Source organism: Macrobrachium rosenbergii, chromosome 21 (genome assembly GCF_040412425.1).
Source record: "Macrobrachium rosenbergii isolate ZJJX-2024 chromosome 21, ASM4041242v1, whole genome shotgun sequence".
Lineage (NCBI taxonomy): Eukaryota > Metazoa > Arthropoda > Malacostraca > Decapoda > Palaemonidae > Macrobrachium > Macrobrachium rosenbergii.
This window is the reverse complement of record NC_089761.1, coordinates 49,217,746-49,234,272: the sequence shown is the minus strand read 5'-3', so window position 1 is coordinate 49,234,272 and position 16,527 is coordinate 49,217,746. Positions and strand designations below refer to the sequence as shown.

Genomic DNA, 16,527 nt, shown 5'->3' with positions numbered 1-16,527 from the left:
AAACCCGCAAACATGCAAAAAATAAAAGAATATATAGAGTTTATCTTCGCAGGACACAGAACCTATCCACTAGTACATCTGTTACACAGTGTGGGTCCAGCGTGGAAGGATCGCAGACGGGTTATATAACCAAAATCTAGTTTTACCACCCGTTAGGTACATATTATCGCGAAGCCTTGTCTGAAGTAAGGGCGCGCCGCCTCTCTCCCTCTCCCTTCTTTTTCAGCTATTCCCACCTTGGACATTTTAACCTGTGGGTGCTTTCTTAGTTGTAAATAATAATAATAATAATAATATGAAGGCACTCTGTAAGCGACTGAGCATATGTTTCGCTTTGTCAGCAAGGCGAATTATATGACCAACAGCGTACAGAGTATCATTCTTTTCAACGAGGTTTGCCTCAAAAAGGGTCTTCTTCCTAAATAATAATAATAATAATAATAATTTGGCAGCAGACCCTCTTTTAAACAGGTTCTATTGAATGTTATTGCTGCTTCAGCTGCATTTATTTTGTAGAAGACTTTTTCTATTTTCCTTATTGCGGACTTCTCTTCAGTGGAGGTGCGTGCTAACAGCTCGCCTATATTTGTCATTTCATGGGGGAAAAGTCAAAATCTGGATTCTGCTTCTTTATATATTCTATACAGTTAGTTCTTTACAATTGTTGCCGCGACGCGTTTCGACAGACTCTTCTGTCATTCTCCAGCGGGAGCTAGTAGAGGACTGGCAGATTGCATAGGTCCTTCTGAATTTATACACGGGCTTCAGCGGGGGTCATGGATGGCGAATTCTGATTGGTTGCAGTCAGCGAACTTCAAGCCAAATTTCTGCGGCAGAAGCTCGATCCTGACAGATCTTCGCAACCTGGGAATGTCATTCATTCCAGCGTTCCATGTTAGCACGCACCTCCACTGAAGAGAAGTCCTGAAAATAGAAAAAGTCTTCGTTGCGTAAATGCAGTGGACAAATAATAAATAGATAATTTCGCTAGAATAATCAATTATAAAATAATCGTAATTTCGAGAATAATAATTATAATGTACTGGAATAATTTGCATTTGAGACAAAATGACTTCTTTTCCTTTTAGGTGAAAAGACGATAACAGAAAAAAGGAACTTTACCTTTATTATGAAACCACTTTTTTTGTAGAGGTGTTGTTTCTGAAATGTTTAATGGGAGATACATTGCAAAAACGCTTGAATTACAGTGACGTCACCTTGCTATTTCAATATCATTTACAAAAACGGGTCAATAAATGTTTGTGAATCCCAGTGATCACCACGTGCAAAGTCTAATAAGAAATGACTGAATAATTTGATACTGTGAGTTGTTATTAAAACCACCATAATCACTGAAAAAGGATATGCACTTTGCTACAGTAGTAAAATATGGACTCTGAAAATTTCCTTAAACATGGCACAGCTCGTGCCACAGCCTATGTGCTAGCGGCTTTCCATAATCCTAGGTGTGGGATATATTCAAAACTATTAGAAATTTGACATTCTTTCGAATGTCCCTCTGCAAGGTCTTTCCGTGAAGTTATGCTCATTTTGCATGATGGTAAACCTCACGTCAATGATAATGTAAGGAAATGGTATATCACCATTCTCCTTTTTACACTATACAGAATTTTAAGAATTTCTCTTAACAGACGTCAAAAATTTCCCCTTATCTTTTTGATATTACATACATACAACTGAAAGTTCCTTACTTCTATTAATAATGAGAAATTAAGAAGCTACTGAATTCGTTCCCTACGGTAATGGTAGATTACACAGTGTGCAGACGAAAAAATTGAGCGTAAATTAAACTTCATATCCACTTTATGAAATGAATAAATTTTCTTTCTGCATTCAAAAGTTCAGGCATTAAGGTAATTTAACAACAGTAAACTTGAATGACTGATTAACTAGTTTAAAGAGAGTTATAGGACTAAAAATAACATTTCTGAAATACATTCGTGAAGACAATTTATTCCACTACTCTCAGTCGTTAAGATATTAATATATTCCTCCACTCACTACTTATAACGATATATATATATATATATATATATATATATATATATATATATATATATATATATATATATATAATACATACATACATACATACATATATATAATTCCTATTGAAGTCAGTGGCATTTTCTGCAGCTACTATCTTCTTGTCTAGACTCTTAAAAAAAAATTAAATGAAAAGGATCCTGTACATTTCCTATTCCCATTGAAGTCAGTGGCATTTTCTGAAGTACTATCTTCTTGTTGAGACTCTAGAAAAAAATTAAATGAAAAAAATCCCAAATGAATTTTCCTATTCCTACGAAGCTTACCACTAGAGAAAAAAAAATATGCAAACATGACTGATTGAGAGTCTAGATAAGAAGACAGATAGTATATGCAGAATAAATGCCACTATATAATATATATATATAGAGAAAATATGCCCAAATAGCATACAAATATATGGATATATATATATATATATATATATATATATATATATATATATATATATATATATATATATATATATATGTGTATATATATATATATATATATATATATATATATATATATATACATATATATATATATATATATATATATATATATATATATATATATATATATATATATATATATATATATATATAGAGAGAGAGAGAGAGAGAGAGAGAGAGAGAGAGAGAGAGAGAGAGAGAGAGAGAGAGATCTAACACATACACAATGAAAAACTGGTGTGTCTTAACGATAAAACCCCATAAATCAAACGGAAGTGAACAGATTAAAATGATTTTATTCAACTTATAAAAGGCAATTAAGTTGATTCAGTTTATACACGAATGTGAAATACATTTTTCTGCCTAAAAAGCCCACACTTAACTGAAAGGACCTGATTAAATATTTGATAATTACTGAAAGGACCTGATTAAATATTTGATAGAGATTACCAGAGAGAGACGCCACAACAGATTAACGAAGGAAACCAGCTCACGTTAAAAAAGATCTCGGTAACCGACAGAATCGACTGACTTAATGTGAAACTGAATATTAATCCAAGCAAATGAGGCGAACTTCCTCTTCAACCTATTCTTATTTCTTAAAAGCATCAGTTAATCGAAATGAATTAATGAATAACAATTCACTCCTGTTTACAGACCAAACATGAATTACAATGAAGGCATTGAAAAAAAAAAAAAACAGCCATTTTTCTGGTTACCACTCGTCGGTTAATTAGAAATGACTCATCAAAATTTAGTAAACTATTTCTGTTTTTCTGTTGATGAACCACTATTAACTACAATTCCATTAAAATATAAGTTTTTTATGCTGAGTAGTCATTAGATAATTACAATAAATGCGTAGCTAGAAAAAATTACTTTTTCTGCTGACAAATTATCAATTATTTATCGTGAAATTCCTAAAAGTTATATTAGTTTTATTTACTTGCTGACTAACCACAAGTCTAATGCACTGAAAAATATAATTCAGTCTATGCACGTCTCTGCTGATAAAACATCATTATACTGAAATTCACTTATCTTTTGATTTTCCAGGTTGGGTTATTTACAAAAGAAACTGAATGCTGAGTCATCGATTCTACTGACATTACAAACCATCATTTAATTACACACAAATACAATCTGTTAATTTTATTCCTCAGGTTGAATATTTAAAAAAAACTGAATAAGTCATCGATTCTACTAACATAACAAACCATCAGTTAATTACAAACAAATACACTCTGTTAATTTTATTCTTCAGGTTGAATATAAAAAAAAAAACGAATAAGTCATCGATTCTACTAACATAACAAACCATCATTTAATTACACACAAATACAATCTGTTAATTTTATTCCTCAGGTTGAATATAAAAAAAAAACTGAATGAGTCATCGATTCTACTAACATAACAAACCATCAGTTAATTACACACAAATACACTCTGTTAATTTTATTCTTCAGGTTGAATATCTAAAAAAAAAAAAACCTGAATAATAAGGCATCGATTCTACAAACATAACAAACCGGTTAATTTCGCCCAACTCTACTCTGTTAATTTTATTCTCCAGGTTGCCCCAGGAGGTCGTGTACAAACGAGAGGTCCGCCCCGTATGCCTACCAAACAGGAATTTGCTGGGACGCAATGTCACAGGTGTGCTCATGGCAATGATTGGCTGGGGGAAAACTGAGACAGGTGCGTTCCCTAACCAGTACCTGTAGATTTGTCATAGAATAGAATACTGAATTTCGGCCAATGGCCAAGCGCTGGGACCTATGACATAGGTCATTCAGCGCTGAAAGGGGAAATTGACAGTAGGAAGGTCTGAAAGGTATAACAGGAGGAAAACCTCGCAGTTGCACTATGAAACAATTGTTAGAGAGGGTGGGAAGTCACATGGAAGAAAGAGAATATGAACAGAGGTACAGTAAATGGAATGAAAGAGGTTGAAGCTAGGGACCAAAGGGATGCTGCAAGGACCCTTAAGCAATAGCTACAGTGCACCACGTGAGGTGCACTGTATGGGGGTAGGCTTGTTATAGGTCATATAATAATAATGATAATAATAATAATAATAATAATAATAATAAAAATAATAATAATAATAATAATAATAATAATAATAATAATAATATAATAATAATAATAATAGCAAAAATAATGCAGACTATGAAGAACAAATAATGCCCTTTTCTTGAGTGTAAATCTTGATATATTGTCAAAAATACACTTGAAATATTTGGGCTTTACGAGAACTACTGTCCTCATCTTTAGAGCGAATGAAACTAATTAAAAATTTCTACACGGTCAGATTATTTTTATCAGGTTAAAGCAAGCTCGAGCTTCTGATTACCTTATCATTCCGGTTTGTTGCGGTTATGCTTCTTATGCTGCTCAATGGCGGTGGTGGTGAAGGGGGGGGGTAATGCTGCGCGTGGGTCACGAAAGTCAGGTATCTGGCTTCCTATTATTCCAAGGAATAAATGTCGGTTATTAAATGCCTTCCTGACAAACCTGCAGAGCTCAGTTTCTCTAAGAACAGGGCTGGCGTTTAACTCATGTACGAGTATAGTACTAAAAGGTTTGTTCCCAGCTCCAGCTGGTAATAAACCTTTAAGACTCAGTCCACAACCCAAAGGCGTTTTACCTAAATGATTTCGAATAAAAATTTACTATCCTTGAGGTTCGGGCTATGGCTAAAATCCCAACAATGCGTAGCTATTGCATAATTTTTATTGTCAACATAACGGCTCTTTTGCGCTCCCCGATGCGTTTCTGGGGCTTTCTTACGGTCTCTCCCACGTTAGCCAAACTGCAATTGTTACAACTGACGACCGCATATCCCCGCTTCGACTTTTTCCTTCATTTTCCTACTTTTGTTTTTAAATTGGGATTTAGGATAGCACTGGCAAAGTGAAACACAAATTCATGCTGTGTATCCCTAAGATTTTTGGCGCCCTTTTAAGTTAGTGTGACAGAGCAACTTTATCATTTTCTTTCCGTTGGCAGCTTTCATTTTCCATCATTTAAAGGGTTAATAAACCTTACTTTTTTCTAAGCGCATTGTCCAGAAGCAAGTTGGATAAGGTAAATCATAAAAACGAGTTTCTATGAGGTTTACCTCCTCGTCCAAATAAGGAGACAGGCAACGTAACCGCAACGAAACAGAATGGTCTAGTAGTCAGAAGCAACAAGAACCTGATTTAAATAATCTGAACGTGAAGAAATTTTAATTTAGTTTTTTCTCTACTTTCCTTGTAAAGCTCGATGATTTTAAGCACAGTTTGAATTATATATCAAAATAAAGGTCTTATCTTATCCCCAGCAATTCTTATAATCATAATGCATTTTACGAACGACATTAAAAATGAAATTGATAAGTCCTGAGTTTTCTATATTTGTGGAATTTTTAACAGTCCTAAACACTATGACCTTACTATGAAAACTAAGTACTATTAATAATAATAATACTAAGAAAAATGTCTAGTTAATATAATAAAATCATAGTCCATGAATAACAACATTGCCTGTATCCACGATAAAGACATACCCTTTACTTAAAGTTTATTAGACAATTGCTCCGCCAATGAACTCAAAAGCAAATACACGATAAACAGTGACGGGGCTAACAAGCAAACTTCAGGTGTGTGGACGCAATTAAATCCCTCCTCCCTCTCTACCACCCTCCCTCCCTCCCTCCCTCCGGCAGGTAAACTGACGGACGAGCTACGCGAACTGAGCCGATACGGGATAGAATCTGCCATCTGCAAGACCGTCTTCGGATCTTACATCACAGACCATCACTTCTGCACGAGCGGCATCGACGAGAAACATATTTGCTTGGTAAGGATAACCGCTGATTACTTTAGGTGAAAGTCCACGATTATCTGTCTCGTATGTTTGTCACCTGTAATTACTGGTTATCAAAAGTCTAAAGGTCTACAATTATCTATGTCATAAGTTTGACCAAGGTCTAGAGAATACATGTATTCTGTGGACCTTGTGTTTGACAAGTGTAGTTACTGGTTATCAAAAATTCTAAAAGTCTACAATAATTATCTTTCTCATACGTCTCACAAGTGTACTTACTGGTTATCAAGAAGTCTACCTCGTTTGTTTGACAGGTGTAATTACTGGTTATCAAAAATTCTAAAAGTCTACAATAATAATTATCTTCCTCTTACGTCTGATAATTTAAAAAGAAGTCTTTCTAAGTCTACAATAATTATCTTTCTCATACGTCTTACAAGTGTAATTACTGTTTATTAAAAAGTCTACAATTATCCATCTCATTTGTATGACAAGTGTAATTACTGGTTATCAAAAAGTCTACAATTATCTATCTGATTTGTTTGACAAGTGTAATTACTAGTTATCTGAAGCCTACAATTACGACTATCACTTTAGGAAGCCTACTGTCAAGGTAGATGAAACATTTGCATTTTCACAAAAAGTACTTTACAAAGTAGAACATTCAACCTAAATATTTAAATTATCACTTGCGATTCCTTACTGGTTATATATTTAAGTATTTTCCCTCTGAAATCAAACGTGTTTCTTTGATAAATAACAAGCTATGCTTTCTAACATATTACTCATCTTATTCAAGAAAGGGCCACAGATCTTAACAAATATTCAAAACTGTTCTGTAAGCCTTATTTTTTTCTCTTTATCTTCAGTGGATCATGAGATGACCTGCCAAATCAAACACATACGCACGCACACGCATTAGTTTGTTTAGACATATACACAATCATAGGATGACAAAAATAATAAAACTGAACTATGTTAATGTTGTGGAAGATTTCTGCATGAAGAGTTCATCCTTGATGTAATGGCTGACAGAATACACCCAGTGTGTCCATGGAATTTCAAAAAAGAGAACCAGAGTTGATTTATTTTCATTATCAGACCAGATCACAATCATCATTGTAGCCAGTATTCTGAGGATTCCGGAGGGAAAAGAGGTTCCCGGTTTCACATAGGGAGTACCCTCCTGGTGCTTCCAAGGAGAGCTAAGAGACCACTATTCTACAGAATAGGTCTCTTCCCGGGCTTAGCCGGGGAACCTTGGTTCCACTGAGGGCCCACCTCTAGAGTTTCCTGCAGAAGCCAGGGGGTATCTTAAGGTCTAGGAAAGTGATGATGTACAGTACTTGAACATCACTGGACTCTAAAAGGGCCAATGTTAAAAAATAAAAATAACAAGGTTATGCACAATATCTTATTTCAAAAGAAAATAAATGAAACTGCAGTTTCCTAAAGAAATTTAATCCTGTAATTTTATTTTTTCACGATAATCTTGCAGGGCGACAGCGGAGGCCCAGTGATGACGGTGGACCGAGGTCGCTTCACGCTCACAGGAGTTGTCAGCTTCGTTGCAACCCAGGACTGCAAAGGACAGTACCCAGATGGCCATATTTCGGTAGTCCATTTCCTGGACTGGATACAAGAAATGACGAAGCAAGTTCTGTACTAGGAGAGCGATGATTTCCTTGATTTCAGAAAACAAGACAACAACCAGCCTTCAAACACAACCAACTGCAAACTGACAGCCAGTATCTTGGATGCAAAATTCGAAGTAGACCGATTCAAAGATAGCTTTTAACTTTTACATGTATTATTCTTTTTTATGGAGACTTATGGTGTAATAACAACGGTGTTTACAAAATAAACCTTTTGACTGGAACTACATTCATCCAACTAAGACTAAAGTACCCTCATGCCCTCATTGCTGGTCCATTTTCCTACACAAGGACAACCAACATTTTTGTTCCGGCACATCAAAACCAGTTCCCTGAAAACAAATCTCAACAGCATTAACTTGAAAATTAACGAACGTATCAGCATAATTCAGATGCAATTTCCTCAACAAAGACAAAAAGCTTGCGGAAGAAAGACACTCTCTCTTACTAAAAGGATGAAGAAGGTCCATCAATTTTCATTCTGCCGGTAATGTTACCGGCAGAACAAAGCCTTGTAAACTGTGATATACAAAAGTAGTTTAATTTTAATAAAAAAGTTAAAATTGGGGGTAAAAACGACATACGCCAGAAATGTAACTTATTCTTTACGTATATTGATATTTGTGTGTGTATAATTTATTACTGCAATAAAGTGAAAATATGAAATGGTTTCTTTTGGCATGAAATATATTGCATGAAAAGTCACATAGAGTGCAAATACGTCTCAGGCATCGTCAGAGACACGCGAAAACCAGTGAACTTTTGGGACAATATACAACACACACACACATATATATATATATATATATATATATATATATATATATATATATATATATATATATATATATATATATATATATACATACATACATACTGTACAAGCATATACATATATACATGTGCATACTTACACACACACACACACTTTTTAGAAATATGCAGATAAAACTAATATTCTAAGTATTCGAACTGGACTTTCGTTTGACCTTGCTGATAAATAGTATTTAAAACTAAATCCTGACTCTGCTGCAGCTATATTTTCTTTTGATCTGGGGAAAATGCACTTGAAAGTGAGCTGGAGCTTTGACGATCATTGTTTGAGTGTAACATAACCGAATAACATCATTGTATTTCATACAAGTGCGTAGTGATCCTGATGAAAGTTAATTCAATAACCTAAATCTCTTTCTCTAATATTTGTATACATATATATATGTATATGTATATATATTTATATTTATATATATATATATATATATTATATGTGAAAATGTAAATATATATATATATATATATATATATATATATATATATATATATATTTATATTATATATAAAATATGTATATATTATATATATAAAATTTATATATATATATATATATATATATATATATATATATATATATATATATATATATTTATATATATAAAATTTATATATATTATATATATAAAATTTATATGTATATATATATACATATATATATATATATATATATATATATATATATATATATATATATATATATATATATATATATATATATATATATATATATATATATATATATATATATATATATATATATAAATTTATATGTATAAGCCCACCCATATATATATATATATATATATATATATATATATATATATATATATATATATATATATATATATATATATATATATATATATATATATATATATATGGTGGGCTTCACCACGAAGGCAAGCGATCAACCTGCCACTTGAAGAGTGGAAGACTGTACCAGTCAAGGAAAACGTCTACAGGAAAGGAACACTTAAGCCTGGAAGCAGAAGGATAGAGCAGAATACAGAATTTAGGCCAAAGGCCAAGCGCTGAAACCTATGAGATCATTCAGCACTGAAACTGAAACTGACAGTAAAAAGGTTTGAAAGGTATAAGAGGAGGAAAAACTCGCAGTTACGCTATGAATCAATTGTTAGGAGAAGGTGGAAAGTAAGATAGAAGAAAGTGATCATGAACGGAGGTATACTAAAAGGAATGAAAAGGGTTGTACTTAGTGACCAAAGGGACGCTGCAAAGAACCTTAAGTAATGCCTGCAGTGCATCACAACAGGTGCACTGACGGCACTAACCCCCGAAGTAAGCTTGGAAGTAGGTTGGAAAAAACAATTATATAACTAATTGCACAATCTAAGAAATCCTGTAAAAAGTGGTGGTCTGACTGGTATACCGAGACCGTGGGATGAAGAGTTCTCCTCTAGATAGTCAAATTCAAGGGAGCAGTCTCTCTCTCTCTCTCTCTCTCTCTCTCTCTCTCTCTCTCTCTCTCTCTCTATATATATATATATATATATATATATATATATATATATATATATATATATATATATATATATATATATATATATGCACCTGAATATCATAAATAGGTTTACCTTTAAAGTTTCATTAACGACTGGCAATCAGTCGTAAACTGAAGACCTTCAAAACTCCGTGACCTCCTAACGCATTGTAAACAACTCAAGACCTAATCTGCAGTACGTTTTTCATCCTCGCCAGAACAAAAGTTGATAATTGAAAAAATAAATGATAATGAATGCAAGCTACCGGTTGGATAAGCAACAGAACCGTCAACAGATTTCACAACCAGCTGCGGCGTTGCAAAAGGCAGATTCACTGACTGATAAGCTAGGCGCAGACGATGGTATTTCTCGTTCGATTGACTGCTTTGGCGAGATCTCGCACGAGAACTTGCACCATGAGTACGCTTCTAGAATGCGAGTTCAGACCTAAACACCGAATCGAACAAAATCCAACACGATGGTCATTTCTCGCACTAGTTCATGCTTCAATGCGAGTTTGGCGATTACTGGTGAATGCCGTTATTAGCCCCCGCTCTCTTTTTGTTGAATACTGAGGTGTCTACACACATTCCCTCACTTTATTGATAATACTGTTCACACACATTCTAGGAAAAGCTCATTAGCACAGCCGTTTCAGTTTTGTTCTCTTTAATGAGACGAGGAATAACTGTTTATTTACATTTATCTCCACTTTTTGTAATGACTTCGATTCCCTTCCCTGGGATATGAAGACGACCCGTCAAAACCTGTTCTGTAACTTCCTAGATGAGCTACATCCATTACTAAGACTGATCTAGGTATCGTTCTAGAAGGGAAGATACGTCTTTAGTGCATTATTCTATTGGGGTACTTTTAAATACAGGCCAACACTATAATATTATTATTATTATTATTATTATTATTAGTAGATGAAACCTATTCACATGGGACAAGCATTATTTCCAGTGACTTGAAACTCAAGCTTCAAAGAATGGGACAACCTCCCACCGCAGACCCCACACTGCAGCAACTAACTGATCATGATACAGAGCCAGTGGTTTTTATCGCCCTGGGGGTGACGCGAACCCCGACATCTGAGCAGTACACTAATCACTATACCAGACCAGCCAGTGGTTTTATGCTAAAACATATAAAGTCTAGATTGCTCTCAGAAAATAAATAAAATTACCAAATGAATGAACTACTTTACAATAAAATTTTGAGAAGAATCAGGCAAGCTAACTATCATCACTGCTTGAGTAGTTTTGAACTAAACACCATCTGAATATCTTCATTTTGTAATAACATTTCATACTAACTGAGAGCAGCCTGTGCTTTTAGCAAGCAGTTTATGAAGGCGGTACCTTATCTGTCATAAAGCCAGTTTAATCTAACAAAAGTCTTTGTTCTAAAACTGCGCCTTTTCTTTATCTTTCCTTTGAGATTGTGTCAATAGGAAAACCATTACATTCAGTTACCCTACACATTGTTGAACACAAATGATTTGTAAATGAGAAAGAGAGAAAGTTAAGCATTCTGTCAAAGGAAGAATAGTAATAATGTTCTAAGGCAATCTTTAGCACTTCTGTTTCAACGTTTGAGGTAAAAATAAATATAATGAAATCTTCATCAGGAGCACATAAAATATGGGATAAGCAAGTTCAGACTTATCTACTTAGTAACTTGAAATATTTTATCACATACAGTAGATGTAAACACTCAAGAGATTCCGATTGAAGATTAAAATGAAAAGGCCGCAGACTAACATTATAGTATCTGATCAAACTCATGGAGTGCGCAGAAAGATTAGGTTAAAAAAAAAAGAAAGAAAACGCAAGGTCGCCAGGAGATCGAGTTGCCAATAAGGAGTTTTGTCGAGTGCTTCGTAGGAAAAACATTGCGTCCATAACTGCTCGGCCGAACGTCACAAGTGAGAGGCACCGCGGAATCAAAGCACAAACTCAGATATCTGAGATCAGGCCAGCTTGAGAAGCTAAGCCTTGGACTTTACCGTCTTGAGACGGAATCATAATTCGCACTCAGATCTCCGTTGCCATGGAACAGTCCTGCCCACGGTCTACTACGCTCTAGACCGGGGTCCTGCCCAGAAAAGACCTTCGGGCAGGTCTGACGCCAGGGTATCTGTTTACTTTAGTCTGGGAACAGACGGTGGTTGCTATAGTGCGTGTTAAGTGTGAAAATGAGCAAGAAACATTCTGGGATTTTCATTTCCTCAGAGGATTTTTTATGCTAATAATCTCGCGCTAAAGTTTACCGGAGAGGTAAGTTTTTTCTTGAAATGTGTAGGCCTATTGTAGAGGTCTTGTGTATGTGCTGATTGTTCATATATGGTTTTATGATAAAATGTACATGGATATGTACACACACTCACACTCACACACACATGTATATGTATATATATATATATATATATATATATATATATATATATATATATATATATATATATATATATATATATATATAAGCAAGTAACTAGAAAAAATTATGCATCATAAATCTTAGCAGAAACCAGGGAGCCTCAAAATTTTATTGATTTTTAGTTGTTATTGAATTTCAGATAATATATGTGAATATATATACTGTATATATACTGTACAGTATACTGTATATATGTATATATATAATCTGAAGTTCAATAACTAAAAATCAGAATATATATATATACAGTATATATATGTATATATATGTATATATATATATATATATATATATATATATATATATATATATATATATATATATATATATATATATATATATATATATATATATATACATACATATATATATATACATATATATATCTCAAATTCAATAACAGCTAAAAATCAAATTTTGATGCTCCCTGGTTTCTGCTAAGATTTATGATGCATTGCGTTCATACTTTTTCCCAGTTACCTGCTTATTACGACTCCCGTTATATTTCGCTTCAGAAAATGTGATATACAGATAAAAATTTTTTAAACATATATTTTTTTTAAACAAGTTCGTCAATATTGAAAAGATATCAAATAAAAAAAATATTTTTGGTGGGTACAGAAGTATAACGATCAAGTTTGGGTTTGGCTAAAATCTATACATCATTCTTCGTTTACCCCATAGGGAAGTAGCGCAGCCAGTGCACCTCACGATTTGCACTGTAGACATTACTTAAGGGTCTTTGCAGCGTCCCTTCGGCCCCTAGCAGCGACCCCTTTCATTCCTTTTACTGTATCTCCTTTCATATTCTCTTTCTTCCATCTTATTTTCTACCATCTCCTAACAATTGTTTCATAGTGCAACTGCGAGGTTTTTTCTCCCGTCACACCTTTCAAACTTTTTTGCTGTCAACTTCCGTTTTAGCGCTGAATGATCTCATAGGTCCCAGCGCTTGGTCTATGGCCTAAATTCTATATTCTGTTATGTTCTCCTTCCTCGTTCAGACGATTGCGATACAGTCTATTGTAGTTGTGCTTGAATAAATTCATAACAACCGTGGCACTATACAAAACATATGCAACGAAAGGACGGAAGATTTTTGGTGAAAAAAGCCAGGAACTCTGGGCAAAGAGAGCCGCTCAGTATCGCAATGTAAGGTCAAGACAAGACAGCGGATGATATTATGGTCAGCTAACGTTAAATCCGATACGTTAAAATATGAAAAGGTAATGTTAAGGGAAAACGAGAAAATGTATATATAAAAAAGATAAGCATTATGAAAAATTTGCTTGCCTTAAAAACTGAGATGTCATCTAAACCATCCTTACTCCCCAAGCACCAAATGTATAATACACAAGAGGTGTAATTTGTGTCAGTGATCAAAATATCCGGGGCAGTGCACCGGAATGTATACAATCTATCGCAGCGGGTACATCCGGTGCATCATTTCCTTCTGAAATAAACTGAAGGGCTTATCAAGCCCTATTCAAAGTTTGATTAAATTCTTCTGTCCGCCTGTTGCATTCGGAAAGTATCAATGCCATCAAGGCTGGACGCCATCTCGGTATTAACCCGGTATGTAATCCACCTATGCGTCACCTCCGAGGTGCTAGTACTAAACATGGCGGAAGCTCAATGGGACGCCGTGTTTAGTACTAGAACCCCGGGGATCAAAGATATCGTTTATTAATATATATGAATATATACAGAAATAGGCGTATGTAATACTTTGATCCCCTAGGGGCTAGCACTAACCACGGCGTCCCATGGAGCTTCCGCCATGTTTAGTACTAGCACCTCGGAGGTGAAGCGTAGGTGGATGCATCAGGTTAATACCCGCCATCTCTTGGACTTCTTTTGTGGGAAAATAGAGGGGAAAACCACTTCATCTTTTCATTAGAATGTACGACCTTTTAAAAGGTAGCTTCAAATCACAGCGAGAAACCTACTTACTCATGACGGTTTGAGATGATGCAATCGTTCCTCCTTCCTCGTCAGCTCTCCCATTTCCAATGACCCCAGCATGAGCGGGCACCAAGCAGACCTATGTGGTAACAGAGAAGAAACAGCTGTTAATTAAACTATACTCATGGTAACATGAGTCTTGAAGTAGGCTAGAGCCCGGGTGAGGCAGTGCCGTCAGTGTATCTCACGTGCTGCACTGCAGGCATTACTTAAAGGTCATTGCATCACACCTCCGGCCCCTAGCTGCAACCTCTCTCATTTCTTTTACTTTCTTCCATCTGACTTTCCAGCCTCTCTAAAAATTGTTCCCTAGTTCAACTGCAGGTTTTCCTCCTGATACACCTTTCAAACCTTTTACTGTCAATTTCCGGTTCAGTGCTGAATGGCCTCATAAGTTCCAGCGCCTGGCTTTTGGCCTAAATTCTAATTTCTATTCTATTCTTGAAATTGAGAAACAAATCCACAGTTATGTACTGGGTATATATATTAAAAAACAAATCTCTACAGAGAGCTTTCGGGAATCTGTTCGACTCCTCTTTTCAGTCTAGCGCGGTGATATTTTAAAGACACGAACCAAGTAAAAATACAAACTCAAAACAAGCGAAGTTGTTTGTAAAACAATGAACCGGTCGCTAAAAGAAGCAAAAGACTGACAAGGGGAATCGAACAGATTCCCGAAAGGTCTCTGTGAGATTTATTTTGAAGTGTATGTACCCGTACATAACTGTGGATTAGTCTCTCCAGGAACAGCTGTTCTTGAGCCTTTCCAATTAAAGCTTGATGTGTGCGCAACTTAGTCAGTGATTCCGAAGCACTTCTGCTAAAAGTGTCAACACTAGCCGATCCTGGGGTGGCACCTGGGCACTTGCCACCCCCCATGAAAAATAATGACAAAATAATAATACTGAAGATTTAGATAATAATATAAATGAGAAATATAAAAATGGAAAAAATGATAAATCTATTATAATGAGTCAGTTCCACAATGAAGAGTAGTTTCCTTAAGTTCGTATTTCGGGGGAGGCTATTATTGATGGATCAACAACTGTTGTAAAGATAAAACGCTAAATTACATAACACTTATAATTTCCCAACACCAATATAATTCAGTTATTTGGAAAACTATACAAAATCCTACACACACACACACACACACACACACACAGCAACTGAAATTGGCATTGCAATGTGCTGCATCAAAACACACGCCAACCAAAGAACGCATAATAATATGGCGTGAGTGTCAAGTCATTATTCGATAACTGCAACATACATACATACATACAAGCAAACAATTTTAACGATGAAAATAAAACACACATTAGATTACGAAAATAAAGGGGAAATACTTCTTGAGTTATACAAATATTCCATATATATCAGAAATGCTTACGAAATCATCTATTCATCAACACACACTACTAAACAGAAAGCACGTATCAGGTTACTCAGATATGGAATGGGATGGAATATAAAATTTACGCCAGATGCCTAGCGCTGGGACCTATGAGGTCATTCAGCGCTGAAACGGAAACTGGGACTAGAAAGGTTTGAAAGGTATAATAGGAGGAAAACCTTATAGTTGCACTATGAAACAATTGTTAGGAGAGGGTGGATAGCATGATGGAAGAAAGAAAATATGAATGGAGGTACAGTAAAAGGAATGAAAGTGGTTGCAGCTAGGGATCAAAGGGACGCTGCAATGAACCTTAATTGGTGTCTACAGCGCACCGCGTGAGGCGCGCTGAAGGCACTACACCCCCTACGGGGTACTCCGATATCGATAGAGTATACAAGAGCACTTATCAGGTC

At 35.0% G+C, this 16,527-nt stretch overlaps 2 protein-coding genes and 1 long non-coding RNA gene across 6 annotated transcripts in view; 2 read left to right on the top strand and 1 right to left on the bottom strand.

The window, feature by feature from the left end:
• The window catches only part of LOC136850177 (serine proteinase stubble-like), a 19,001-nt gene extending 10,389 nt beyond the window's left edge, over positions 1-8,612 (top strand). The window contains exons 7-9 of the mRNA XM_067123809.1: positions 4,078-4,202; positions 6,217-6,350; positions 7,816-8,612. Of these exons, the coding sequence (XP_066979910.1) occupies positions 4,078-4,202; positions 6,217-6,350; positions 7,816-7,986 (430 nt within the window). The 3' untranslated portion in view covers positions 7,987-8,612. The remainder of the gene's footprint in view (positions 1-4,077; positions 4,203-6,216; positions 6,351-7,815) is intronic.
• Positions 1-16,527, bottom strand: part of LOC136850180 (uncharacterized) — a 59,712-nt gene that overhangs the window by 5,948 nt on the left and 37,237 nt on the right. For both annotated transcript variants that reach the window (XR_010856570.1, XR_010856571.1), the window contains exon 2: positions 14,704-14,794. This is a non-coding gene — a long non-coding RNA (uncharacterized lncRNA). The remainder of the gene's footprint in view (positions 1-14,703; positions 14,795-16,527) is intronic.
• The window catches only part of LOC136850178 (solute carrier family 25 member 45-like), a 43,911-nt gene continuing 39,574 nt past the window's right edge, over positions 12,191-16,527 (top strand). The window contains exon 1 of one of the 3 annotated variants that reach the window (XM_067123812.1): positions 12,191-12,590. The gene's annotated coding sequence lies outside the window, so the exon portion shown is untranslated. The remainder of the gene's footprint in view (positions 12,591-16,527) is intronic. The other 2 variants (XM_067123813.1, XM_067123810.1) reach the window with 2 other exon arrangements.